This window comes from Pezoporus flaviventris, unplaced genomic scaffold (genome assembly GCF_033815535.1).
Source record: "Pezoporus flaviventris isolate CSIRO_AGI_PZ_B2104156 unplaced genomic scaffold, CSIRO_AGI_Pfla_v1 ptg000037l, whole genome shotgun sequence".
NCBI classification, from domain to species: Eukaryota; Metazoa; Chordata; class Aves; order Psittaciformes; family Psittacidae; genus Pezoporus; species Pezoporus flaviventris.
The window spans coordinates 5,175,011-5,202,426 of NW_026892585.1; the positions used below are offsets into that span (position 1 = coordinate 5,175,011).

General features: G+C 38.1%; 1 protein-coding gene across 1 annotated transcript in view; it reads right to left on the reverse strand.

Annotated features, from left to right (window-relative positions):
• LOC133274951 (solute carrier family 12 member 7-like) overlaps nucleotides 1-27,416 on the reverse strand; it is a 56,393-nt gene that overhangs the window by 6,809 nt on the left and 22,168 nt on the right. The window contains exons 6-22 of the mRNA XM_061464573.1: nucleotides 26,635-26,765; nucleotides 25,937-26,178; nucleotides 24,856-25,067; nucleotides 22,858-23,025; nucleotides 21,705-21,803; nucleotides 20,950-21,007; nucleotides 19,017-19,191; nucleotides 16,664-16,782; nucleotides 15,385-15,483; nucleotides 13,444-13,563; nucleotides 11,251-11,355; nucleotides 8,964-9,132; nucleotides 6,263-6,458; nucleotides 5,772-5,941; nucleotides 5,525-5,656; nucleotides 3,793-3,900; nucleotides 1,143-1,259 (exon numbers count right to left, since the gene is read on the reverse strand). Coding sequence (XP_061320557.1) covers nucleotides 1,143-1,259; nucleotides 3,793-3,900; nucleotides 5,525-5,656; nucleotides 5,772-5,941; nucleotides 6,263-6,458; nucleotides 8,964-9,132; nucleotides 11,251-11,355; nucleotides 13,444-13,563; nucleotides 15,385-15,483; nucleotides 16,664-16,782; nucleotides 19,017-19,191; nucleotides 20,950-21,007; nucleotides 21,705-21,803; nucleotides 22,858-23,025; nucleotides 24,856-25,067; nucleotides 25,937-26,178; nucleotides 26,635-26,765 — 2,420 coding nt within the window. The remainder of the gene's footprint in view (nucleotides 1-1,142; nucleotides 1,260-3,792; nucleotides 3,901-5,524; nucleotides 5,657-5,771; nucleotides 5,942-6,262; nucleotides 6,459-8,963; nucleotides 9,133-11,250; nucleotides 11,356-13,443; nucleotides 13,564-15,384; nucleotides 15,484-16,663; nucleotides 16,783-19,016; nucleotides 19,192-20,949; nucleotides 21,008-21,704; nucleotides 21,804-22,857; nucleotides 23,026-24,855; nucleotides 25,068-25,936; nucleotides 26,179-26,634; nucleotides 26,766-27,416) is intronic.

The following is a 27,416-nucleotide window of genomic DNA, read 5'->3' on the forward strand; positions in this document are numbered from 1 at the left end:
GACTGGCTCATAAACTCTAATTGCAGTTCTTCTTAAATACGCAAGACCTTCTGTATTTCTCCTAAATAATTTCCCCATTCCCTATCCCTAAGGATTCCAAATCCTAAGTTAAATTCTGAGGTTTACACATATCTTTATTTTTTTTGATCGTCTACATATCTCCCCAGAAGATTAAATCATGAGTCAAGACTATGAATGAGAAATTACTGTAAATACAGTTCTATCATGAGAATGAAAAAGCTAACAAACGCATGCAGATATCTGACGTGCCATACAGCATCCAATGAGCTAAAATGTCAAACTAATAAGTGCAAGATGAGTTCAGTACAACTAGGCTTCAAAGAAGGACAGCTTGCCATTTTTATAAAGACAGAGAGGCCAAGAGAAATTCTGGAGCTATAGCACATGCTTATAAAAATGCAAAGACTACAAAGGCACATTTTTGTTAGTGCTATTTTGATACCAAATTAATTACATGGAATACAGCACGTTCTTCTCACACTTCACAAAGAAAGGGAAACAGAAAGGCATACAGCATTTCTACAGACTAGGCTAACACATCTTTAGATAAGAGCAACACTTCAAGTGCACGCTAAAAACCATTGATCACATCAGTCCATTTCCTTTCCAACTCACTATGCAGAAAGCAGTAATGACATTTGTGGGTTAATAATGGCTTGTCCATAAGCATGGAAATCTCCTTGAAAAGCCCTAGCATATATATATGGTCTCAGAGAAGCTCAAGTACTTCAAACCAGGAACTATAAAGGAAGGCAATGCTTTGTAGAAGTATGAAACATACTTATTAATCAAACAACCACTGTTAAAACTTTTAAGAGATAGAAGGCAGAGAAATATTTTTGCTTCTGGCTCTTAAGAGAAACAGGCACTCCCAGAAGTGTTTCTTGTACGGGAAGCAAGCGTGAGAAAAAGAGAACATAATCCATGTTGCAAAAGCATAATCTAGAGAACAATATATAGGGTAAGATAATGAATTTAGAAAAATAATAGAACTTAAATTTATGAAGAACTTTTCCAAAACAATGAATGATCAAGTTGTTAATTTGTAGTTCAGTTTGCAATAGTGACACTTCAAGTGTTGCAATGGGAAAATCTATCTAGCCAGTAACATGCCCAGCTACCTCCTCCTCTCGACAATCATTAGTCAGCAGTGCCTCCGCATCTTGCCCAATGGACTGTGGACTGGAGTAGCTTTTTCTTCTGATTGAGCCTCGAGACTCATCAGTGATGCTCTGAATCTGGGACAAAAAAGGTTACCAATGACCAAAAAACCCCCCAAACCCCAGTCTACAGAAAAGAGCAAATGATGCTATTATTCAAAATAAAATTTGTCTTCATTTAAATAGATGACATTTGGTATTGTAGCTTGTTCTAAACTTGGTTTGTTTTCACACACATACCATTTGTTTATGCATACTATGGCTCACTTCCTGGAATGTTTAGCAGATAGTTACGAAGTCTGTTTACAGAGATTTGTAAAAATGGAAAGTGAATTAAATCCTACATGGAAAACCTATATGGAAACCTCAACTGTTCCTATGTTTGTGAGGGTCACATCCCTGCACGTATATGATGATTCAGATGAACTGATTTTATTCAGTTACAATCGGAAGTATGAAAAAAACATTTAAGCAGGTGAGAAAGCTGCTTTCCAACTCTGAACACTGATTTATTTCCCAAACAGTGATTCACAAACTATTATTGTGTTCCTCACTTACATGCACCCGCATTTCTGCCAATCTTACCTGGCAGCAGCAATATGCACAACAGCAATTGCGCTGCGCATCCCAACACCAAGTAGTGGTGGGAGGAAGACTGCCACCTTCTCACAGTTCCAACAACATCACCACCTGGCCCAATTAGTCAGGACAAGCCAGAGAAGGAAGCAACAGCGACCAGGAAGGGCAGTAAGGAAGAATGAGGCTCTACATTTTCTTTCATCTTTGTAGTGCTATTGTCAAAGTCAAAAAACAGTAAATGTTTGGCAGTTGCACCTAAGCCTTCAGGTTTTGCACTTTGCACGTGTTATATTTACACTTGAATAGAAGCACCTAAACCAAGTTCCTCAAAAAAAGGAAACAAAAATCCAACAAGCCCCCATGCCCCAGCTCCACAGGAAAGCCCAGGGGCAGGATCAAATAAAGTTCCATTTTAAAAATTGATGGGAAAGGGGAGAGTGAGGGTGATTCCTCGGGGATAAGAGCATAACTATGAGGGAAACGGCAAAAGAATGCTGTATAAAACCAAATTCTTCTCTTTGCAAAGGTTTGAACCTCGTTTGAAGAGGTACAGGCACAAAAATGATGTTAAAATACTAATCTAGGTGTTAACAGGAAACAAAACTACAAGCACAATTCACAGTTGGACTATCAGGGTTATATTTGTCTGGAGACAGATAATGTAAACAAAAGCAAAGCTGATTTGAACTAGTGATACTAATGACAGAAATGTTTTTGAGGCTCTCATAAAGCCAGAGGGGATGGCTCGACTCATGTAAAAGATGATCACATTAAGAAAAGGCCTGGCACACTGAGTGCCTACACTCAACTTGTAGCTCTGGAGGGAAAGGTATAACTAAACATTTTCTGATGAACATACACAAGAAAGAGGCAGATTAATGTACCCAATCAGAAACACCACGTGGATAGAGCTTTTATTCTTGGATAAGGCAGGACATAAGTACTAGGTGTTCTTGGAATTATAAAGGATTTTACTTCAGAACATGAAAGAAATTCAATGGTATTTTGTACATTCGTATTTTACCCTGCCTGATATGAAGGAACAAGCTGAAGCTATAATGATGATGATACATTCAGATAAAAGTGACTAATAAAAAAACCAACCAACCAAACCCAACATGGTAAGGGGAAAAGAAAGAAATTAAAACTTCCAAGCAAACTGCACTCTGCAGTAGTGCAGATCCCAATCAACTCAGAGAGCTGAGAATAAATTCTCGTCTCCACTATAATTTATATGCTAAAGACTACAGAGCTTTTAGGTCCTTGGGCTACTCATAAAGCATTCATGAGGAAGTTAAACCCTTTAAGCCTACTGGAGATTGACTAATCACTCAAACTCCACTGGTAAAATACTAGTGTTCAATAAAGAAATGAGGAAAACCTTAAGAACACCGAGTAAGGAGTATAGGAGACCTTGTGTTTTACTAAAAAGATGCGAGGCAGGCTGAGATCAAGAGAAAGCTACCATGATGCAGAAGAGAAGAAAGAGGTTTTACAGCAGCACATTGTTGTAGCGACACAAGGCATCTTTACAAACCTTAAAAAAATACGGTGAAATGGAAAAAAGAGAATAAGGAGAGATTAAAGAAAACAAAACCCAAAGAAACCTAAAATAAATTACAATTATCAGTAGACAAAAAATTACACAAGAAAAAATTCTAGTTATTTTATGAATCCAGTTAAACACAGGAGAAATGTCTTACTTGGCATGGGAGGGAAGTTACTAAGTGATACGAAAGCCAAAGCATTCAATACCTTTTACGTCATTAAAAAGTGTTGATAATGGCATAATTAACAGGATAAATGAGAAGGTAGAAGCACAAGAAAAAAAAAAGAAAGAAAAAAGCTTTAAATATATTAATATTAAAATATTCACAAGTATACAGGTGCATGAAGCTTGTGACTACAACATGCAAAATACCACCAGTGACTAGTAATGGTAGGGGAGCAGCAGAAGCAGCTGATTAGAAGCCATGGCCAAGAAATACTTTCAGATTTATCACAGAATATCTTGCCAAGCCCAAGCCCCTACCTCTCTTTCCCTTTCGTTCTTTGACAGCTGCATCTGTTTTAGCATCTGAGATCGCTGTTCCATCATCAATGTTTTCTCATACGTGAACGCAGAAATATCATTTTCAAACTGCAAGAGAGATTGGCATTAGAAACATCATGAGAAAAGTACTACTTCGAAAGAACAACATTTACTGAGTGTACCACATTCAGTCCTGCATTTGTTCAGCCCTGGATGTATTTATAGCATCAGAGTAATCCCAAGCATGCCGTCGACCAATCTGTCCTCATTCTTCAAACTTCTTTTTCAAACAGCAATCTTGTACAGTGAACTATACCAATATCAGTAGGATTTTCAGCTAAATTTGAGGTACTCGGGGCAGACTTCACACTGTTCTGTTCCAACTAGGCTGCAGAAATGAGGAAGGGTTGAAAGTGCTTCATTTCACTGGGTCTGCATGGCTGCCGCCTGAGCATATGCACAGTCGTTTCCTTACAAACTGTCTAGAGGCAAAGTAACACATCATCCTTTCCCCAGTGAGAAACGTGTGAATAGAAGCTTTTATGAAGAAAAAGCATATATTCTCACATCAGCTCAAAGCTAAAAAAAAGTGTAAAAATCTAGAGCAGTCATCTGAACTATCGCTGACTTGTGAAATGTCTCATTTTTTGGAAGATTCTCAGGGTTAAATGCAAGCCTAATAAGAAAAGAATAAACGGTGCTTCCTATACTGTCCTTCTGCTCAAAATCCAGCCAAGGCTGAGCCTTTTTTAGGGCACTCTGTTCACTATCTTTCACCTGCACATGACACAGCATTTTAGTCTTTCATAGTCAGTGTTCCAAGCAAAACAAAAAGTAAAATAAAGAAAGCATTTATCTTACATCCTTGCTCAAAATCCTATCCACATCTTCCCAAGTAACTTTTTTTCTATGAGTAATTTTAACTATTCCTAAAATTTTCTTTATGGCTGAGCAGCATGATAAACCTTCTTGATAGGGCTTTTTTGTTTTCCTCAGGAATTGGTGATAATAGAAGTTTTGAACCAGTCAACCCATCTCCATCCCACATCAAAATGAGTTTTAAAGGGCTGTTTTTTTCTTTGTCTTACTTTGGACATTATCACCTTTGAGAGCTGGAAATGAAGTTTTTCCTTTGTTGGAAAGAAAAGTGTGTCTAGGCAGACTTCAGCTTTAGTCCTTTCTCTTTAGCAGTTTATGGCCAGCATTTATAACGGAAAAACTGTTATAAAATCAATTTTGTCACTATTTGATCTGTGGATTTCTAGCTGCATTGTCTTGCTGTTTGGTGTGGGCTGAGGCTGCCAAAGCTGAAAACAACAGACATATGCTCATGGGGGCTTTGGGATTCCTTATTCCAGAGAGATATTCATACAGCAAATGGAAAGAGGGATATGCTCATCCTCTCTCATGCTGGAAGCTATGGCTTATTGCTTTAAGCACATTCAGCCTTCCATGCTAAAAAAAACAAGCTTTTTTCTTACTGAATGAACTATCTGATAAATAAAATGGGCATTAACACACCAAAGTGGCTCTACTTGACAAAACCATTTAAACTTACACTAGCATTGTGACTTGTGTAATCTTGGCTTTAAAACTCATTGTTCTTAGTGAGACTGAAATCTTTCCCTTTTCGTATCTGGGCTAACATCTCTTAGTTTCAAAAACGCTAAATCCATTTTCAACGAATCACAGAGCCTCCACTGCACCTAAAGAAAGATAGACAGTAACATACCATTTCAACAACTTCCACTTCAGCATTCAGCCTAAGATGATACAGGAACATCTGAAGATCCTTCTTCATTTGAATGCTATTATCATCCATTTGCGCGACAGTGAAGATACGCATCTTACACTTCCTCCAAACCTATCAAAAAAAAGAGTTTACAACAATGTATGATTGCTATCACCATACTTAACTATCAAGGTGATATCATTCATTGCTAGAAAATGAAACAACAGCTATTTTCCGTTGTCCTTGCCTTGTGTTGCCGAAGGAGGAAAGGCAGTAACATCAGCATACCACCGTCATGAACAATCCACCACACATCTATGTTCCCTTCAGTAAAACGTTCTTGATTTGTTGGGAATAAGTCAATGTTTTTCGCCACCAGCAGTGCTTGCTGAGCTGCTGTTGTTTCACGGACAGTATCTGCAAGGGAAAACAAGACATCTGATTGAGAACTTCTGGTTTTCATGCACAGCTCTTGTTCTAGTTTAAATACAGAAGCTTAATTTCTCCCAGATTTTGCTGGAACAGGAACACCCTGGGTTTAGTGACTAATATGCTTCAGAGAAGAAGAAGAGAAGCGAGAGTTGAAGAGACTGAGGGCTGAGAAAACCAGCACCACATGATATCAGATGTGGGGAAATATTTAATACTGGACATTGTGCATCACATCTTCACACAGCAAATAGGTTAGTTACACACTTGCAGTACAAACGCATAGGAGAAAAATCAATAAACACATACCAACAAAATTCTTCCATGAGAAACGATTTTCTGTCTGCTTCCATGACTGTGGCCATGCCATCAGGACAGTGTTGTGCTTCATCCCTCCAAGCCCAGCCGACTGAATCAAGTAGGATATTCCATCTCTGTAATTAGGAGACACCACAATCTGGCAAAAGCCTTTAGTCTTTTCTACTCCCATTAAGGCCTTAACATTCTGCCAAAGGAAGATTACATGTGGGGAAATACAGTCAGCAACACTGGTAATAAACACTGTAAGAAGTAACAGCACTAAGTAAGAACATACCATTAGCTGCAATGTACAGCTAACATCAAGAAACTGCTAATTCCAAGAGAGTGAACATGATTCTGTGACAAGTAAAACCCAAAACGCCACACACAGGGTTTTCATTACTTTAATTATTCAGCCTTCTATTTCCCAAACAAGATATGAATAAAAACACATTGACAAAGATAAATGACACTGCTTCAGGTAAAGTCAAAACTGCTGACTGACCTCAGGTATGGAATAGCAAGTCCTTCCTTTTGGAATTGGAAGGGTTAGGAAAAATGTGATGGCAAGGGCTTTAGAATAAGAGGCTGTCAAAGCTCATTAAAACACTTTGACTGTAAGAGGCCAGTTCTTTACTTATTGGCTCCCAACATGGTAAATAGATGTGCAGGAGACACTTGGAATCACTATCTGAATAACGACATGATAAACTGACCAGATTAAATCTCCCACACCGGCTTAATTTCAGTATAAGACTCTTCCATTTAAACACAGACAAACATACAGACACAGAAGTAATTCAGAAGTGGCATTCAAAATGGTATCAAGGTTGAGTAGGGAACCTCAGCTTTGGAAATTACTACATTTTCATGGCACATCTTTAAAAGAGGAAAAAGAAGTCTTCAGAGAATTTGGCAGCAAAGCTAACAGGCCTGTGCAAACAGTACCTGTGAGCACGTATCAGTTTAATAGGAGCACTTTGTTCATTTAAAAGATGCTTTTTTTTTTTTTTTTTTTTTTTACAACAAACCCAAAAGCTGTGAATGAAAAAGAATCCAAATTTCCTACAACTCTGGTAGAAACCTTTTCTAGGTGAAATTTTCCAAAACCAAACTTTCACAATTCATCTTTGTTTCTATCTCAAAAGAAATAGTTTCCTTGATCTTAACACCAAGGTCTGACTCTCTAGCGAACCTGGGGATTAGGTGTGTCTTACATTCATTGCTGTTCCCTCTCTCAACCATGTACCTGACATCAAGTTAAGCCAGCTACAGGTTAACATTTCACCTCCCCATGGGTAAGCATTTTCTATGTAAAGATTTTCACTGGCCTCACTGTATGCTCAGTCTTGTTTTCTACTCATGCATGTTCATAACAACAGCTTAATAACAATTACTTTCACAGTGTAACATTGCTAGACTGTTTCCATGCTAATTGCTCTCTTGGAACCTTCTCATGTGACAGTAGTATGTCTTCCTACTTAAGTCATTTGAAAAGCCACTTAGGACTAGTCTGAATACCAAAAGGGAGAAAATAAAACCCAACAGAAAGCTGGGAGGAAAGAGGGCAGCTAGCTTTAAGTCCATTTCAAATACTCATCTATTTGAATAAATCGCAGGCATTTTTACACAGCTTTGAAGATGACCTGGATCAAAATAGCAGGCATTTCAACTGATATTCTTTTCAACAAGACTGAAGATATTCACCATTTTTGGAAGATACATGGGCAATCAAAGCCTACTCCTGGAGAAGGCTTTATCCTAGTTCTCTAAAGGCAACAGAGTTTCCAATAGTATTCAATAAAATACACGAAACATGGTATTTTCTAAAAATGTTTCCCCACTCTATAAAGTCAAGAGAGTTTGCACAGGTAAGCAAATACAATTATTCATACTGAATTCACCCGATACTGGATTAAACAAGGTAGTACACAGGTTGTTTACGACTAAACACAAAGGGAAACTTGCTTTGCATTGAAAGACCAAGCTGCATGAACAACAGGTCTTCAGAAGTTCAGTCTATTAACTTCCCTTTTTCCTTAAGGGGACTATTTAAAATAGAGGTATTTTTAAGGGATTTCCCATAAAAACTGGGTTTCTAGTTCCAATTGGGCAGTCCAGTCAAATACAGAGAAGTTATCAGGGAGAAAAGAATAGAAAGAAACATTCAAATTCCGTGTGCTTTAAGCACAGTTAGAGGGCACCTTCAATCATATGACGACTTACTATTTTTCCCTACCTCATCCTACCTTCTCTGGAGATATGGAATAAATAGGAAATTAAAAAAAAAAAAAGGAGAAAAAGTAAAGAATTTCAAGGAGGATATTGTTTATGGCTAAGCAACAGAGTAGGATTCCAGTAAAGACTGCTCCTAATCCTAGCTCTGCTAGGTATTACTAGGACAATGTAGAAAACCATATCATGTATGCATCTGAAGGATGAGATTATGACATCTGCATCTGTCAGATAAATGTTAATTTTTTTAATTAAATAAATCAGTTTCCTTATAATTTGTTAAAAATCTATCACTTCTTTGGTTTCTGCTACACACATCAACCTATTTTTTATATATAACCATTGATTGTGCTGAGGGTAAAACTTGCTGGTTTATTCACTATGTTAGAAGTCTGTTCTAAGATACAAGTTATCCAGATTAAACATTTAAATGCTAATGGAAGTTCCAAGTGTCTGTCAACTGTCTTGTACATACCTCTTCAGCTTTCTGGGTTTCTGTACATTTATCCAAGTAGATTCCCTGAAGCACAGAGCCCACAATAGTCAGTCCTTTACCAGCCTTCAGCTGAGAGGTGAAAGAAAGCAATCTAGGATGTTTCACCAACTGCTCACTATCCAAGTTTAACAAGACCAAAAGTTGAGGTCTGCCAAAAAAGAAAAATAAAAGTTAATCACACACAAATACATATAGAAAAGAAAGGATTGGAAAATTAAAATTATCAATTAATGAAATGCAGATATAGTGCTTAGTTCAATAGAAAACATTAAACTACAGAGCAAAGAATTCATAACTCGCAATATTGGCAACTCTTCAGGTGCAGAATGCCTGCATAAGCCACTGTACCAGCCTGCTGAGGAGCTCCCTTTAAAAAAACAGGAACATTACTGAATCAAAATTATCACCCTTACAAGGTCCTCTAGTGCAACCTGCTGCTTAAACACGGTTAAACACTGAATGCACACCAGACTGTTCTCAGCTCCATCCAGCTGCATTTTGAAAGCCTCCAGAGAAAGAGATGTTATCACCACTGGGTAACCTCTTCACTGCCTAATTAGCATCACCTCAATTTTAAGTCTTTTTTCTGTTTCCATTTTATCATGTTTTCCCCTTCTCCCACCATATATGGCTGTAAGGAGTTTGAACCCATCTTCTCAGTACCTTCTCCTTGGTAACAGATGTTTACTAGTTAGTGATATCAGCTTTTAGGCTCCTCCTTAAGCCTTCTCCAAGCTGAGTAAGCACAGATCCCTCAGCCTCTCTCCACAGGGAATATGCCCCTGTGCCCCAAACCCACCATCTCAGGGGTCCTCTGCTGAACCACACCAGCCTATTGATGTCCTTCCCATATTAGGGTGCCAAGAACTGCATTGAATACTCTAGATGCATTCCAATGAGTGCTGAGCAAAGAGGAATATTATTTCCCAATATATTTACTTTCCAATATACTAGGTATGCTCCTGTTGATGCAGTCCAGCACATCACTGCCAAGGCACACTGCTGGCTTATTACCTACTGGGAACCACAGGTCCTTTTCACCAGAGCAAGTTCCCAGCCTTGTACCACTGCATTGGACAAGCCTATTTCAAATACTAGACTTGGCACTTGTCCTCCTGGATATTCACAATGTTCTTGTTGATCCAGTCTTTAACCTGCATAGGTTGTTCCAAAAGAACAGTCATACCTGTACTGATAGCACCTCAAGTTCAGTACCAACTGTGTACCCGATGAGGATGAATTCTGTTTCCTTTAATCAATATCCAATCTGCTTACTTTTTCCAAACTAACATCTTATTATTTTCCTGTCCTGCCTCAGAACCAGCACAGTTTAAGACGTAACAAGGAGGTCCAGTTCAGACCCAGATAAAGGCAGTGATTCATGTATTCCACAGTAACTCCTTATGCTAAGAAATCCCACAACAAATGGTAAATAACGCTGTTACACTGAAGGGCAACAGAACATTGCATGTGTATGCACCCAGGGATGCTATCACAGACCAGTGTTAACGATTAAAGCACCACTTTTAGGGACAATTTCTTTATGTGTTCCACTGATCAGGTTCTTCTGACTTGCACAACATTCACCAGAGGTGACAATGAGCAAACATCCTTTTGTTCCTAAATGCCAAGTAATTTTCTGTGTTGGCTTTGAGAAAATGGATAGTTTAACAAGTCAAAAGAATACCTTGCAAGAACAGTAGTGGACATTTGACCCCATTACACACAAATGGAGAGCAAATGTGAGATTTTGTTTAAATATCTAAGAAATCAAGAAAGCGTTGCTATTAAATGAAGAGATGTAGAAAGAGATTGCCACACAAAAATAATTTAAACAAATAATGGGTCCTTTGAACATTTATACAATGTATTTCAGAGGGAAAAGTCACAGAATAAAAAAGAACTAAAACTACCCAAACACTTATGGAATTGCAGTTTCTTCTCCAGAGACAGTGGGACTCAATGGTAACTGTTGCTTTGAATCTGAAAAAGCTATAAATAATCAAACACTTAAAGTTCTTCTGCACTTTCAAAAGCTATGTTAACACCACATGGATATAAGTTCACCTTAGTTTGCTCATATTCCCAGCAAAGTTAATTACTATTGTAATAAACAGTAATACTATTGCAATGACATCATTTCCATGCCCAAGTTTAAACATTATTTTGATGATGAATTTCACTTTGGCATTAGCTTTAACAGCAATATTCCCAATAGATTTCCTTATTTTGACACTTACGTGACTGTGGAAGACACAGGGCTTACCTCCAGTTCTTGGTGTGAGGAGGACCATCTTCAACACGAAGCAAAGCATAGCGAGCTGCATTCAGAGACAGTCCTCGGATTCCATCACCCCATTCTTTTTCCGCTCTTTGGGGTGCAAAGAGATTCAATTAACAGGGTCCCATTTCTTTATATAAAGTATATTTTCTCATGTTAGGGATAATGGGCATGAAAAATTAACACTTTTGTGCATGAATACATGACAAAACCCCTCATCTTGCAGATTTAAATCAAGAATGAAGACTAAGCAAGATAAAGTAGTCTCAGGTCCCTTCAAGAGAACTACTTATTAGTTGTTACTAATATTGATTATGGTTTATTCTATTCATATTTCAAAAGATTTTTTGTAGTCACGAGGTTACTTAAGTTGTTTTTGTGCACTAGAATGAATAAGTGAGGACTACAGAGAATCATAGAATAGTCTGGGTCGGAAGTGACCTTCAAAGGTCATCTAATCCAACCCCAAGTCCCTTACTTCAAAGGAACTGTTTTAAAGCAGCAGAATGAATATGTGAATCTTGGGTTTGTATGGATTAGCATGTTGTATCTTTCCCCAACACCAGCAATACAGCTTTTTCCACATCCTTTCCCTCCCAGGTTGTCTCCCAGATGAGCCTAAGGCTTCACCTGCACTCCTGATTACTTGCAATCACCCTACATTTTCCACTCCTCTTTCTTCCAATACAAACCTATGCTAGATCTCACATAGAGACAAAATAAGAAAGAACTGTTAGGCTAACACAGTTTTCCTTTCGGGGGATTCTACTATGCAAGGGGTCCATCTGCCTTGCCTTCCCTCTTGTTTCCATTCATGAATTCACCCTGAACTTTGTTACCTCTAGCCCTCTTTCAAAATCAGGTGAAATAAGCCAAACTGAATTCAAAAGCTATTAAAAACAATGTGGCAATTAAAATGTAGCCTGACAGATGGCACAGTCACCTGAGTTTCTTTTACTTAGTTATCTAAAAATCCACATCAAAGCCCAGGTTTTCCCAGGCCACAGTTCTTAGAACATACCAGGGCAAGTCTCTCCTCACTGTCAAATCAGCCCCTGCATTTGTAAAGGCAGGGAGAAAAGAAGGTTAAGTTTCTGCAAAAAAGAATCTTTTTCCAGGGTAGATGTGCTGCCTGTGCACAACACTTACAGAGTCTGTATACAAATCTGTATACACATACATATGACATTGATATATGTGCATGCCAATAAAGACACACACAAGCAGAACTGCTACCCTCTGATCCAACTTCCTGGTTAAAATAGGCAAATTAATTTCCTTATGATTGATCCAGTAAATGCAGCTGTCACAATCCAGGAAAGCACCTAATCTGGAAATGGAGCTATTAAAAGATGGAGAACCCACAAGCTGGAGCAGTTTATACCCGCTGATCCACTTAAGACCTGTCCTTAATCGCACACCAAAACTGGCCTCACTTCAATTTCCTGCTCCAAGCCCTTACTAGTTTTCCTGACTAGAATCTTTCAGCATTGGGTATCTTTCCTTAGAAAGGGAAAGCACACACATTACTGATCATAATCACCACCAGGGTTTGGATATGTTGGCTGGTTGGGTTTTTTTTTGGTTGGGTTTTCTTTCTTTATGAACTTAGCACATTCTTTCAGTCTCCTATTCACACAGTGTTTCTTACAGGTGTAGCTCTGTAAGTGTCCCTTGCCAAAGGCATAGAATGCAAAGTATGCTGTGATTTATGGACGATCTAAGGCTTCAGAATATAGATAATTTTTGGTGGGTGCTCTGGATTGTTCGGTATGATTCAACCTAAAAAGTGGGCTAAAGACCCCACAAAAGAGGAGCATTTCTGGGCTTTAGCACCAATTAATAAGAAGGTAACAGTTCTGTATGTTGCTGTTTGATATTAAAAGGTGATGTTCCTGCAGCACTAAAACATTACACCATAATCTCCACTCAAATGACATTTCCCCAAGACTTATTGGTTCTTATTTTCATTATTGCTGACTGTCATGAAGTTTGCAACAGAACTTCCAAAGAAATGAGAACCTGAAAACTTACAGCCCTTCATAGAGACAGGATCTCACCTTGTTTCAAGGAATACTCTTAATTCTATTACTTCAGTTGTATCTACTTTATACAAAAGTGCTTTCTGCTAAATGTTAAAGATATTAAATATAGAATAAATAAGATATATGGTCTTACCCTCTATATTCTATGTATTTGTATATACATCCTGCGATTAGCATGGCAATCAAAGCATAGTACCAAGAGCAAATGAACATCAAGGCAAGACATAAACTCATCCCCAGGAATGAGAGAGTCCTAAAAGAAACCATTTTTTTCCATTTTTTTAAAGAGGCATGCAAATGTTCCACAAAGTCAATTCCTTACTTAAGTTAACTTCCATAACTAAAGGCCTTCCATAACTAAATGGCCTTTCTTCTTCAAAGGCCATTTCATAGCTATAGTGTAAATACAAATACATTGTCCCCATTTTAGTTTATATATATTTAACCCCCCCCAAAACATTCTAACCTTTTGTAGCATAATTAATACAATTGCACTAGATATAATAATAGCGTTACTACATTTGTCACTGAAACTCTACTGGTACCTCCAAACAAGGTCTGTTTCAAACCACACTCCTATTACTTATTTAAAGTTAATTTGAATTTAAGAAGTACTCAAGCAATACTAAACAACATTATGTTACTGCCGGCAAAAATAGTTGATTAAACTAAATATGACACATTAAATTATATTCTCCATTTCTGTTGTGGCCAGTCTCTTAGGCAAGAACATGGGACAGTAGATGACAATACAGAAAACAATCTTTCTAAGGCTACAAAGAGGAACTGTAAACTGAAAGATTCAAATTTATATGCCTGGTTTGCCCACATTATTATTCAAGATAGATGTAAATAAGCTCAGAAATGGATTGTTTTGTGAATGCTTTTAGTCACATATGACACCCCAGACTTAATTTCACCCAATCTCCACTAGCTTTCACTGTCGTGACAGAGTGTCAACAGACCCACCTTTTGTTTAGTACCTTTGGTTTGCTTCTTTAATACCATACAAGTATTAAAGGAAAATGCATCCAGGTTTAAACCTAAGAAATGCTTTCTACCTGTTCTGAAGACATCAGAACAACAGCTGCTCCTTCATGCTTGACTTAGCCAACCTAAGACTCTCACTCCAAAAAATAAAGCCCCATCCCAGTACTGGTCAAGCATCCCAACACCAGCTTTGGCTGGAAGTGATGCCGCAGTCACCCAGCAAATCAGTTGGTTCACTGATTTCTTTGGGAAGAATATAAAAAAGAATTATTGCCAAAAGGTTACAAACTCTGCTGCTGACATCTCACAACTCTTTTCTTTTTCCTGCCTCACCATGGTCCACCCTGTACCTCTTGCCACTCTCCATCTTATCCACCTGCATTAGCTTTTAAGCTACTCTGCACCACTTACTGTACTTCTGCCACAACCAGATTATTCAGGAGAGGTGGAACAAAGCCAAAAAAGCCAAACAAAACAAACCCCCAAACCAAACAAAATTCAAGCCCCCCCCAAAACCCAAAAGACAACAATCCCCCATTTTCCTTCTTGATGTTGCAACTGCTACTAGGTGCTTGCAGTGATAGACTGGGAAACAGGCGTGATATATCTGGAGGTTTTGATGCCAAACTACTAAGTGCCTCCTGAGCATATTCAAAAGGATTTTTTCAGGGCAAACCCGTGACATTTCATTGTATCAACCTTCCTCAATATTAAAGACAGACTATATGCTTTTTCATCTTCATTCTCACATACGCCTAAGACCCCTTGGCTTATAAGCAATATTAAATATCATCCTGCAGCCCCTTCCCAAAACGTCTACGATTAGCCACATCTTTCATGATCACAGCTATTACTAGCCCTATTCCTGTTTCAAAATACACTTCTCCTATTGCTTATTTACTGTTAATTTGAATTTAAGCTAAAAACCCACATGAAAACCATGCTGCTGTTAGAGTGTTTTCAGTGCATGAACCATAACTCATTGAAGTTAGAAAGGAGGCTTTGCTTTATTACTGAAGGAAAATCAACAATTTGGGGCTGCATAATTAGTTTTAACTCTTCTGAATTAAGGGATATTCCCTACCAGTGGTAATACTTGAAACGAGGTCTCCAGTTGGGAGTGCGTAAAAGCGTCTGAACTGCACAGGCCAGATTTACAAACATATAGCACATGAGGAAAAACCTGTTAAGACAAAAATAGAAAAGCAGGGAACAAAAAGCATTTTCCAATAGGAAATTAACTAGACAGATTTGCATTAAGTGGCTGAACACAATCCAAAAAAGGGTAGGAACTTGTACACTGTGTTTTGAGTGGCAAATAGAACACAACATGTAGATTAAGTTAATACTAGGCCTCAAAAGATGGTATTAGCATAACAGAGAGCCTCAAACAAAGACTTGGGAGAAAGCACAGCAAACAACTGACAATCACAGTGTACAGGTTTTGGCTGGGATAGTTTATTTTCTTCACAGTAGCTCATATCATGCTACATTCTGGATTTATAACCAAAACAGTGCTGATAACACAGGGATGTTGCAGCTGTTGCTGAGCAATGATTACACAGCATCAAGGCTGCCTCTGTTTTTCTTGCTGTCCTGCCAGCAGACAGTCTAGGGGAAGGGACACAGCTGGCCACAACTAACCAAAGGGATATTCAATACTGTATGACCTTGTGCTCAGCAGTAAGAGCTCAGGGAAAGGAGGAAGAAGTGGGACACATTTGGAGCTCATGCTGTTTGCTTTCCCAAGTAACAGTTGCACATGGTGACCACCTTCCTTGTCATGGCAACACACCCACCTATTGACTGTGAACTGAATTCCTTCTTTTGCTTTGCTTGTGCCCGGAGCTTCTTCCTTACCCATTAAGCTGTCTTTATCTCAACCCATGAGTTTTCTCACTTGCACACTTCTGATTCTCTCCCCCATCACACTGGGGGATCAGGCAAGCAGATGTGTGCGGCTGAGCAGTTCACAAGGGTCAACCCATGACACATGGGATAAACTTCCAAGGCTAAGGCAGTAAAACAAAATTCAGTTCCTACCCGAAAACATTGAACTGTTTTGTCTGTGTCTATTAGATGCACTTGAAGTGAAGTAACAGGACTTTTTATTTTAAAATACAGTTTTTTAAAAGTTGATTTATTTTTACTAGCATCCAAGAACTCTGTCATGGAACAAGGGTTTTGTGTCTCAGAAATTAGTTCCAGCCATTTTCTTGTTTCATATTTCCTCAAGGATCAAACAGGAATATAACTTGTTAGGAAACAAAGTCTAACATGTATTATTTCAAACAGAAAAACTGGTACCTATTTAAAGACAAAGTACTATTCAACTTAAGAAGACAAAACACCACATTACTTACATTGAAAGAATTGGTGCTACACTGTCCAATGAGGCTATCAAAATTCCTATTTCACAAATACCAGCAGTGAGGAGCAGAGCCCAAGTCGGTTCTCCATTTGCTTTTCCATGACCAAATACCTAGTTCAAGTCAAATAAACAGTAAGATTAGGGAAAGCTGTTCATTATGCAGTTGTGAAATATGGTGCAGATTGCAAACTAACCCTAACTGCAACCAAAAAAAGTCATTGGTTAAAAATGACGCAATCTGTACTATGAGAAAGTCACAGACAAAAGTGCAAAACCATACATTTCTCATATGAAAATTACAACTTAAATAAGCAACGACTGTAACATTAAAATACTACTGCAGTTGCTATTGAAATAAACTTAAATAACTTAAAACTAATGTGCATCAGAGACTCACGCTTAGTCTACAAAAAGCTAATATAGTTGAGGGCAGTATTTATTGTAGTATACAGAATAGGCATCAACTCGGTACTTACAAACACAAATACTGATCTTGAAAGAGGATTTATTTAAGCCTATGATCCTGCACAGAGCCTACCAAACATCATTTTGCCTGTGGTAATTTCCACTGCGGAGAATTCTATCCAGCTGTACTGGTGATAGGTGGCAAACAGCCTCACCTCGAGTTCCAGCTGTATTTACTCTCTTCACTCCCATTTTCCATAATGGCTTCCTTTCCAAACGTCTAGGTTCTTCACCTCACTCATCCTGCATACTGTCGTCTTTCCTTAGATTCCTATCATCCAGTCTTCCTTCCCTTACACTAAAAGGGCCATTTTTTTTGCCCCTATGTTGCATTCATTCCTTAATTCATACAGCAGCTGTATCACTCCAAAACTGCAAGCACTTTTCAAGTCTTGCAACATCCTGCTTCTCTTGGGTTCCCTTTCCTTCGCTTCCCAAACCACATTAAGGTTTTCCTTCCTATTCTTCAGTCCTTTCAAATGTGACTCTGATAAGATGGAATCATACAGTCACCCTCTCACCAAGTACCAAATTACTTCAGACAATAATGCAATTCTTCGTTTGTCTCTCATAGAGCCCAACTGTCCTGGTTTCAGGACATTAATGTTGAATTGACGTAGCCTTCCCCCAAGCTCAGGGACCAAATCAAGCTGCTCCTATTCTAAACCTAGCCCTCACTGAAGATAGATTACAGATATCCCTGAATAGAATCTTAAGTTATTCACCAAGTATGAGAGCTCATTTCTAACTTAAGATACTACACTGACCTCAGATGTGAGGCAGTGACCTCAAGCACACATCCGATCGAGACACCAAGGGTAAATGTGGGTAAAGCAGGCGATCCTCAAACATAAGTTTGGCCACATAACATAGGTATCAAAATAATGATATAAACCAAACAAGTGCTTCAAGTCATCTTCAGAACTCTCCACACAGAACAGCCTATTCTCTTCTAAATTCAGCCCTAGCTACTTTCTGCACTATCTGCAGTTTCTTTCTCTGATAAATTTGACAACTGTCCACTAACTCTGTTTTAAAAAAAAACCAAAACCAAATCAGAGTTACTCAGATATAATCCCATTTTTTTATACTTGAACCTGTTCTTGGCAGATTATCATTGTGCTGTGCAACTGTTGGCTACTCTTGGCAATTTGAGGCAAGCTTTCAAGCTCCAAGCTCCATCAAGAGAAGTCACAGCTTTGCCCTCTGGACATTATTATCTTTGGGAATTTCATTTATTTTAACCCAAGTCTAGTTGTGCAGTTTTTGCAGATGCTGCCCAGCAATTGTGTTAAATATCTTTGAGCAAGGGTTCTCTTCTGTTTGCCAGCTCCCTTAACTTCCTTTGAGACAAATCCAATTTATTCATTGTTAAAACATTCACAGCGACGCTGGAAGAATCTGAACGTTCAGAGCCATGGGACACACTTCTATTGTTACATCGTTGTTGACTTCATTCAGCTTACAAAAATGAATAAAAACTAAAATTGAATCTCTATGATACAAAGTTATCATGCAGTTCCATAACGAGATTAAATCAATGCTGTTCACAAATACAAGTTGTAAACAGCCTGAAGTCAAGAAGTTCAGTTTGATAGTTGCTTTTTACTTCATTTATTACATTATATATTATCATTATAGAAAAATTGTATTCTCAGTTTTCAGCCATTAAATTTTATGTATAAGAACAAAAATCATTAAATGTAATTGCACAGAAATATCCCCGTTCAAACTTTGTCCTACAACAGCTCGCTCTATTATTGTTCACAATTACAACTGAGCTCCAAACTCTTTCCTCACAGTTCTACAGGAATAGCAGAAGTAATGCCTCATTTGCTATAATATAAGCTGTATTTGAAGAAAAAAAACATAAATCTCACTTGGATAAAGGGCACAATGCCATCTCTTGCAATGGCCTGTAACAGCCGGGGCGCACCGGTGAGACTCTGGAGACCAGCACCACAGGTTGAAAAGAATGAACCAATGACAATGACCCATGGAGAAGGCCAGGCCAGTGTACCCACCACTAGATTTCCATTAACTGCTTCTCCAAACCTTGAAAGGGGTGGAAGAAAGAAGAAAAAGCATCAGTAAGCATTAAAACAACTTCTGGTATGGCTTCATCACGCACATTTCAATCTTTTTTTGGACAACAGCACTTTTCATCAATAAACACCATGCTACATTGTGCACTATAAACTTTCTCAACCAAGCAAACTCTCTTTATTCTGCTGGTTAAAAGAAAACAGTCAATGCCTCCAGGCAGACATGCAGCAAAATTATCAGGCATCTTGGCAGACTACAGAATTAACACCAACAGCACAAGTATTTACATATGCATCCTTTACATCCTTGTGACTGCTAGGAACTAGACTGCAGAAGTCTGATCTACAGATCAGATATACCCTAGGGCATAAGCAGAAGATTAGCAAAACAAAGTACTAACCTTTCCTTTTAATGGTGCGTGACACTGATGTATGAACATAGAGAAACTATGAGATACCACCATCTCAAATTATGCACATGCCTTCTGACTGTCATGCTACCTGATACAGTTTTTAAATGAGTATATAAAGCAAGTTGCACATTCATTCTTAACCAAATTCTATTGAATTCACATTCTGTTGCCTGTGTTTTTTTAATTAAACACAGGCTAGGAACCACCAGAAAGGATGAAAGACAAAGAGTGAAAGATGTATGACCTACATTTTCCTATGGCAGATATGCAATCAGTAACGAAAAGAAAACCAAAACCTCCTGGTCTTTAAACCAGACCAAAATCTGTATGTTCTACTGTCAGACTGGATTCCAGCCAAAAAAGAACTGGCAGCACTGTAAGTGAAAGATCATGGATTCAGTGCAAACTTGGGCCTTAGTAGAAAAGAGAACCAGACACCAGCAAGGAAAGAAATGTGAAACCTGCCAACAGATTCATCTTACTCAACTCAACTTCTTGTAAGGGAGAAATTCATCAAAATCTGGAGATTCTGTTCATGCTTATCTCCATTACATTTATTCCCTTCATGCTTCATATTGTGCCTCAAATGACCTCAGGCAATAACGTGGATGAAAACTGAGATGACTCCTGATCTGCAACTGATATTTCAAAACAAAAGATATCTTTACATCCAGAGGAAATCCTAGGCCTGATGGTGCTCTGCAGCCTCTCTCTTGAACTCTCCCTCTCATCTCAAAAAAGTCTTTTCCTGCCTTTGTCCCTCAGGTGCACATTAGTCCTCCCAAAGTAACACCACTGCCCCTACCTCCACCCATCAGCTCCAAAAATACTAACTACGATTTTCTTTCTCAAGGACATCTTATTAGGGCCAATTCCACTTCCAATATTTATCTTCAAAATTCAAACATTTATTCAGGTCAGATACAAGGCAGAAGTTCTTCCCTATGAGGGTGCTGAGGTGCTGGCACAGGGTACCCAGAGAAGCTGTGGCTGCCCCATCCCTGGCAGTGTTCAAGGGCAGGTTGGACAAAGGGACTTGGAGCAACCTGGTCTAGGGTGAGGTGCCCCTGCCCATGGCAGGGGGTTAGGACTGGATGATCTTAAGGTCCTTTCCGACCCAAACTGTTCTATGATTCTATCTTAGATTCTGTTTTCTGCTTCTTGAAGGGTTACAGTCCAATAACCTGACCAGTTCTTGCAGCCATCTCAGTTTAACAGACAGACTCTCCCTCCAGTTTTGACTTAAGCAAAATACTTCACAAGGATATTTCCCATAAGAACCATTAATAAGTCCTATTAACATAACTCGTGATCACACATACTCTCTGGAAAATTAGAAGTTGAATACGACTTACTTATCTCTTAATATTACACCTTCTATACAGGCACCAAATAACACTATACAGGAGAGATCTATTACTGAGACTGAAGGAAGATATCACCGTGAATAATGAAGAGACAGAAAAACAAACACCATCATTTTTCACCTAGGGATGAAATTAAAGTGTCCATGATAATGAAGTGAGGGTTTTTTTGTTGTTGGTTTATTTGTTCTGGTTGTTTTGTGGTGGTTGTTCTTTAATTCTTCTCTGCTACAGCCTCTTGGTTTAGATTCTCTACGACTGCATTTGATACTCAGTTGAATTGTGAAGTAATGGAAGTCACTAGTTCATGTATCATGTAACAGAACAGACATTTTCTCATGCAAATGGGCATTTTTGTCTTCTAGGTATTGAAGGACTAAATTTCTATTGCTGCTAGTTTGCTTTAAGATTTTTCACTGGTTATACAGAGTATCACAACCAAGCAATCTGCCAGCTGAAACACAATGATAAAACCTTCTGTATCACTTCACTAAAAGTATGCTTCATCTTGAAATTTAAAGCACTACTAGAATACAGAAATATAAAGAAGCATTTGTCTATAAATGTAAAATCTGAGCTATTTTAAAAATACTTATTTCTAATATTTGTACTTTAGACAATTTCTTTTCCGTTTAAATTTCCTTCATTTTATACTCAGGCAACTCTAACAAATTTTCAATGAAAAGTCCTGTTATACCTACAGAATGCACGCTAGAAAAAAAGAAAAGTCACAGCATAAAGGATACAAATAAAAGACGTAGTTGAAATAGCCAAAATTGTTCCAGTAGGAATAGATTTCTGAGCATCCTTAAGATCTCCAGATCTGTTTGAACCTGCCATAATACCTTAAAAAGAGACCAAGTTTGTATGTCATAAAACCAATTAATACTAACTCCATGTCAGTAACAGAATGGGAACATTAAACTTTAAGCCAGATTTAACACATCATTACTAATGAAGCAGGCTTTAGAAATGCATAATCCTGGACAAACCCCCCATTTACACATTCATTTAATCAGAAATTTGTGTTACCATCCATTGTTGACTGAACGAATTCCAGAAAGCTCAGGAAAGCAACAGATAAAGTAACAATTATTTTTCAATTATAATTTCAGAATCATTTTTAAATGAGGAAATACCAAGGAGTTAGAAAATAAGTTATAAACCAATAGGGATTTAACAATTTTAGCCAGTGTGATTGAATGCATTCTCTTTCTACTAAACAGAACATACATAATCAATAAGCTATACACAAAAGTATAGGGGAAAAAAAGAAAGGAGCAGGCAGGAAGTACAAGAATGGTTAAGGACATCACATGTACACATCCCTGTTTGAATCTAACAGGAGAAAAAAATGTTTCCGAGCACATACTGAACCGGAAGGAAAAATCATACAACAACTGACTAATTCTGCCATCTTTTCTAGTACTTCCTGACCACTGTTGGAGGCAAAACCATGGAAGTTAATGTCAAGACATTCCAATGCAAAGGCATTGTCAGACTCCATGCAATGAAATCCTAGCTGTAGGATCAGATATGATCATGACCTGATACCTGAAACAATCGCCTTAATACTCAACTGTTCTGTCATCCATTTGAAGTTTAAAATATTATAAAGGAATGCATCTCCTTTTAATTAAGCACCGAGTAACACATGGAGTTTTTGTTTTCATTCCAGAAATAGAAAATAGCACTTAAAACTGATGCTTTATATCCTATGTGTGCCTAAAATAACCGGCTGCCAACTATTCCTCTCTAGCACCAGAGAGTTCTGGGTACGTAAAACTCGGACACAGACTAGCAATATCACATGTCATCAATAAGCATACACACACACATTTAATCTTTTTTTCCAGCTATAAGTACACATCCTCATTCAAGAAGAAAAGTTGTACCTACCTGTCACAGATGGGAAATAAATCCCTACAAGCATTGTGAAGTAGGTCATGATGTCTGTAAAAACATAAGGGAGTCCACTCATTTTTGTATCTTCTGATCCAGCAACTGATGGCTGATCTTTTTTCTCAACTATTGATCCTTTTTCTGTATAGGTACTCCACAGATTATCTACAAGGGGAAAACAAACAAAAGCCAGCGTCATGTCTCTGTTTCAGGATATTAAGTAGTGAGGATGTAGTAATCTTATGAACCAGATGGTTTTTCTTAACACAAAAATCATGATGTTTCTCAACATTTCCTTATAAAGCCAAGAATGCAGCGATATAATCAATGCTAATTGTAACTGGTCCACACTCCCACTGTATGCCAGTAGAAATGCGGTAGTGTAAGGGATGCGTCATATAAGATTCTCTCTTCCATTAAAGAAAGATTCAGTTAAAGAAGTAAATTCTAATGTATTTGTAGAATGCCCACTTAGATTGCTCAATGAACGTATTATCAGGATCTACTGTGAAAAAATAAGGAAACCATTACCTCCAGCCAATCTTAGCATATACCTCTCTTTCTTGTTCTTACATTTTGAGGTGCAGGTCAAAAATGAAATACTACTTAGCAGTAACTTGAGCTCTTTTGAGACCTGCTGTACAGAACAACCCTGCACAACAGTATAGGACTCAGGTGTTCACGGTGAAAGTATTCCACATAGCAGAGTAACCAGACTCCAAAAGAGAACTGATAAGCAAAAAAAACCTAAAGCAAGCAAAACCCAGCAGAACGTCACCCAAATTCCCCAATAAACTAAAGCAGTATTAACTGAACAGCATGCTAAGTGTACTAGTTCATTTAAATGAAGAGGAATAACAAACGGATCTAGAGATAAGACTGAAGCCATAACAAAAAAAGTTAAGGAAATCAGACAATTGTCAACTTCAGAAATTTTAGCAGAGATTTGAGGAGTGACATAAAACAAGACAAGATCTCCAAATTAGCATCCACTCCCTATGAAGCATGAAAGTAAAGACCAGTCTGTCATCGCTAAAGCACCAAGTACTCAATGAAGACTCAACAGTCCGTGTCCTTTATTCAGTACGACACAGAAGTGGAAATGACCTGAGCACTCCAATGCACACAACTTTAATTGTTGAGTGCGCATGCCAACATGGGTTGGTAAAATCAGCTTAGAGATCTGTGAAATAGAAATTGCTTCCCATTTCGTGACATGTCACACAGAGCTTTGTTATGCTAATTTCGTATCCTGATTTTCCCCAAAGTGATAATCCAAGAGGACTTGGAAGTTAGGGTGAGGAAAAAGGGTCACAAACCAAACTTTGTTTTAAGGAGAAGAGGTATCAAGAACATCTATTTCATTCCCAGAAGCATTGTTCGTACACAATACAATCCACTACATGTTCAAAATGAATCTTATGACACAGTGTAATTGGAATCCCAAGATGCCACAACTGTACGGGAATGCAAACAGAAGAAAACCTATACCCTTTCTTTGCAGAACATCTGTCCAAATGCTAGACTGGAAGCTAGAAAGACTTTAAACTCATCACTAAATTGCTATATCACATGGGACAAGCCACAGGAATTCACTCTTCCATGCTCCATGTGTAAAATAGGAACAAGTTCTCCCTCAGGAGTTTGACAGTGTATTAATGAACACCTTATTTAAAAACCTATATTTGGCATACAAAAAAGCTAAACACTTCTAAAACAAATAAGAATGAAAGTGGGGTTTTGGTTTTTTGACAGAACAAGGGCTTTTGGAAGAGTGCCTATAAAACCCCACTGACACCCAAATTAAGGCACTTGATACTAAGCTTCTAAAACCAGATGGAGTCCATATAGGAGGAAGCATGCTCCAGGTAAAAATCTTTCACACAGACAGATTAGAGCTGAACTAGTACTGACAGGCTAGACCACCACATAACTGGACAGCTATGTGCCACGTGAATAATACCCTAAAACCGTTAAATGCGTTTTCCAACTTACCAATGAGAACTCCACTCATTATTCCTGGAATCCCTTGAATTTCTGTTACATTATTGAGACTGAAGTAGTCATCACATGTAGCATTAAGCGAAGAACTATCACAGAACAGGCGCCACAAAGTTGTAGTCCTTGTTTCATTATTGCTTTCAGTAAATTTGGCACAGACATCAAAGCTGCGTTTTGACAAGGTCCGGTTCCCGAGGAGGCAGATACTAGACAAAAAGGTAAAACCAGTGATCCTTCAGTAGTGTTGTGCATTGAACCCCTTTCTGTCCATTAGACTTCTTTAGAAACCTGTTATTTATAGTACCTATTTTATGGCCTATACTACACCTACTAAAACAGTAAATAGTCTCTGCATATAAAACTATCCTATGATCTTTAAAACCCCGATCCAACATCTCTACTTTAAGGTATTAATAGCTATTCTGCGTCCTGATTACTCCTCTGGAAAATACAAGCAACCCAAAGATGAACTAAAGATACAACTTGCATACTAACGACTAGACACAAGAAAGAATTCTTAGTAAGCAAAGAATGGCATGAGCTAAAGGTGCTGAGAACCAATATGCCACATGAAAAAAGTCAATTTTGTTAACAAAAGGGTACGAAGCCTTCACAAACGCGAGTGAACTGAACACCAGACTGTCTCCATTTTAAGGAGAAATTGAAGTTTCAAACATCTCCTCATGACAAGTCTGAAAGTCTGTTTCTTTCATAACCATGGTTCATAGCTACAATGTTTTCCTGAAGGTTTTACTTTAGTCTATAATAGTTTTAGATAAAGCACCTATATTTACTGTCAGCAAAAAACACCTTCTTGTTCTTCAGGTATGGATGGAACATTTTCCAGAGTATCATGTTTTATGATCAATGCGACAAAGATACAGATAGGTAACTCGTAATGACAAATGAGCACATCATTGACTAAAACACATAAAACCTACTTCTGAGGCCAGTGGACATTTACTTTGAAGTTTAGCTTAAAAGATTAAATGGTTGCAGCAGCTTTGTCCTCCCAACACTCTTTCTTATTACTTTGTTGTAAATAACCCACACTACTTAAAGCTAGCAAACTTACGGGAAGTCAGGAGGGTCAAAAGCAGTCTTAATAACTCCAGCGTATATGGCAATAATGGAAAGAATCACACAGGCAAGGAAGACCAGTGCAAGTTTGTTCACATACTTCACTCCCACAAAAACTACTATGGCCATCAGAATGATAATGCATGTTCCATAAACTCTCATGTTGTTCAGCATAGCCTCTGTTTCTTCACCGACCTCTTCTGCTTTAAATATAGCAGCGCTTGGAGAAATGTAGGTCTGCAAGAGATAGGGCAAACTATTATACATGTAATAAACATTTTATTAAGAATTCATTTACTTGAACTTCAGAAGCTGAATTTCTGTTATGGTACCAGGTTTATTCCTTCACAAACCAGTCCCACCGGATGACAGGGGCATTCTGGAAGTGTAGGTGTAAAAGGGGAGAGGGGAAGGGATGACTTGTGGCAATTTAAAAGAGAAAAACCAAAACCATAAACTAGCTCAAACACTCACGTCTATCCTTAGATTCATTTGAAGCATTTGCTAGTTAATAACTCCATCAACTGAAACAAGTATTCTAAAAACAGAGTAAGAATAAACAGACATACTGGAAATATAGTATCAAAACAGTAAAAATCACCAAACTAGAATGCATTTTAGGCCACCTGCATTCCTCAGCAATCTCCCAAAACAGCACAAATCCATTTAATCTTAAGAGAAACTGGTACTTACCAATAAAATTTCAATAGTACCAAGAATGTACATTGCTCCTGCAAAAGTTGTACCCAAGTAGAAACAAAGTCCCACGGCTCCACCAAACTCTGGCCCTAAAGATCTTGAAATCATGTAGTAAGAGCCTCCAGCTGTGAATTTAACAAAAACAAAATCAAAGAGAGACTCCAGCCCTTCAGATATAGGGCAACAGCAGAGAACAAAAACTGTGAATCATTCAATCTACATCAAGGTAACTCCTGCATTCATTGCCACTGAAATGTTCATGCTAAAACTGTACTTGGTGCCTATGCCAGCCAAGCAGTTAAAATGTACATCTCAAAGTGAGCATCTCCATGTGCATTTTCTGGGGAACAGAAAGTAAGCACCAAAAGGAAAAAACTTCACAAGCTAAACAATCTAAACCATTGTTTAAGAAAAGGATATAGAGGTATAAATAGATGTGAATCCATTTTTAGTTTCTAACCTCAAGCTGTTTGCAGTAAAAAAAGTAAACTTGAAGTATGATTTTTAATGATAGGGACAAAACAGAGTTTGTCTCACTCATATGCTTTCTTTTTCTTTTCTGTATATGAAACTAGTACCACTTTCACTACATGCATTTCTGCAGTACCATTTAAACATGTTAGGTAGGGATGGCTTTTTCTTGTCTACTTTATATACCATTCACTTTGCCCTGAATTTTTCAGTTCTTCTCAGTCTATTTCCAATAGACAAGAACCACCTTTTTTAAAATCATAAACTTATCCCCCCATTTCCCTTTCAATAGGGCTCTAAGTTTC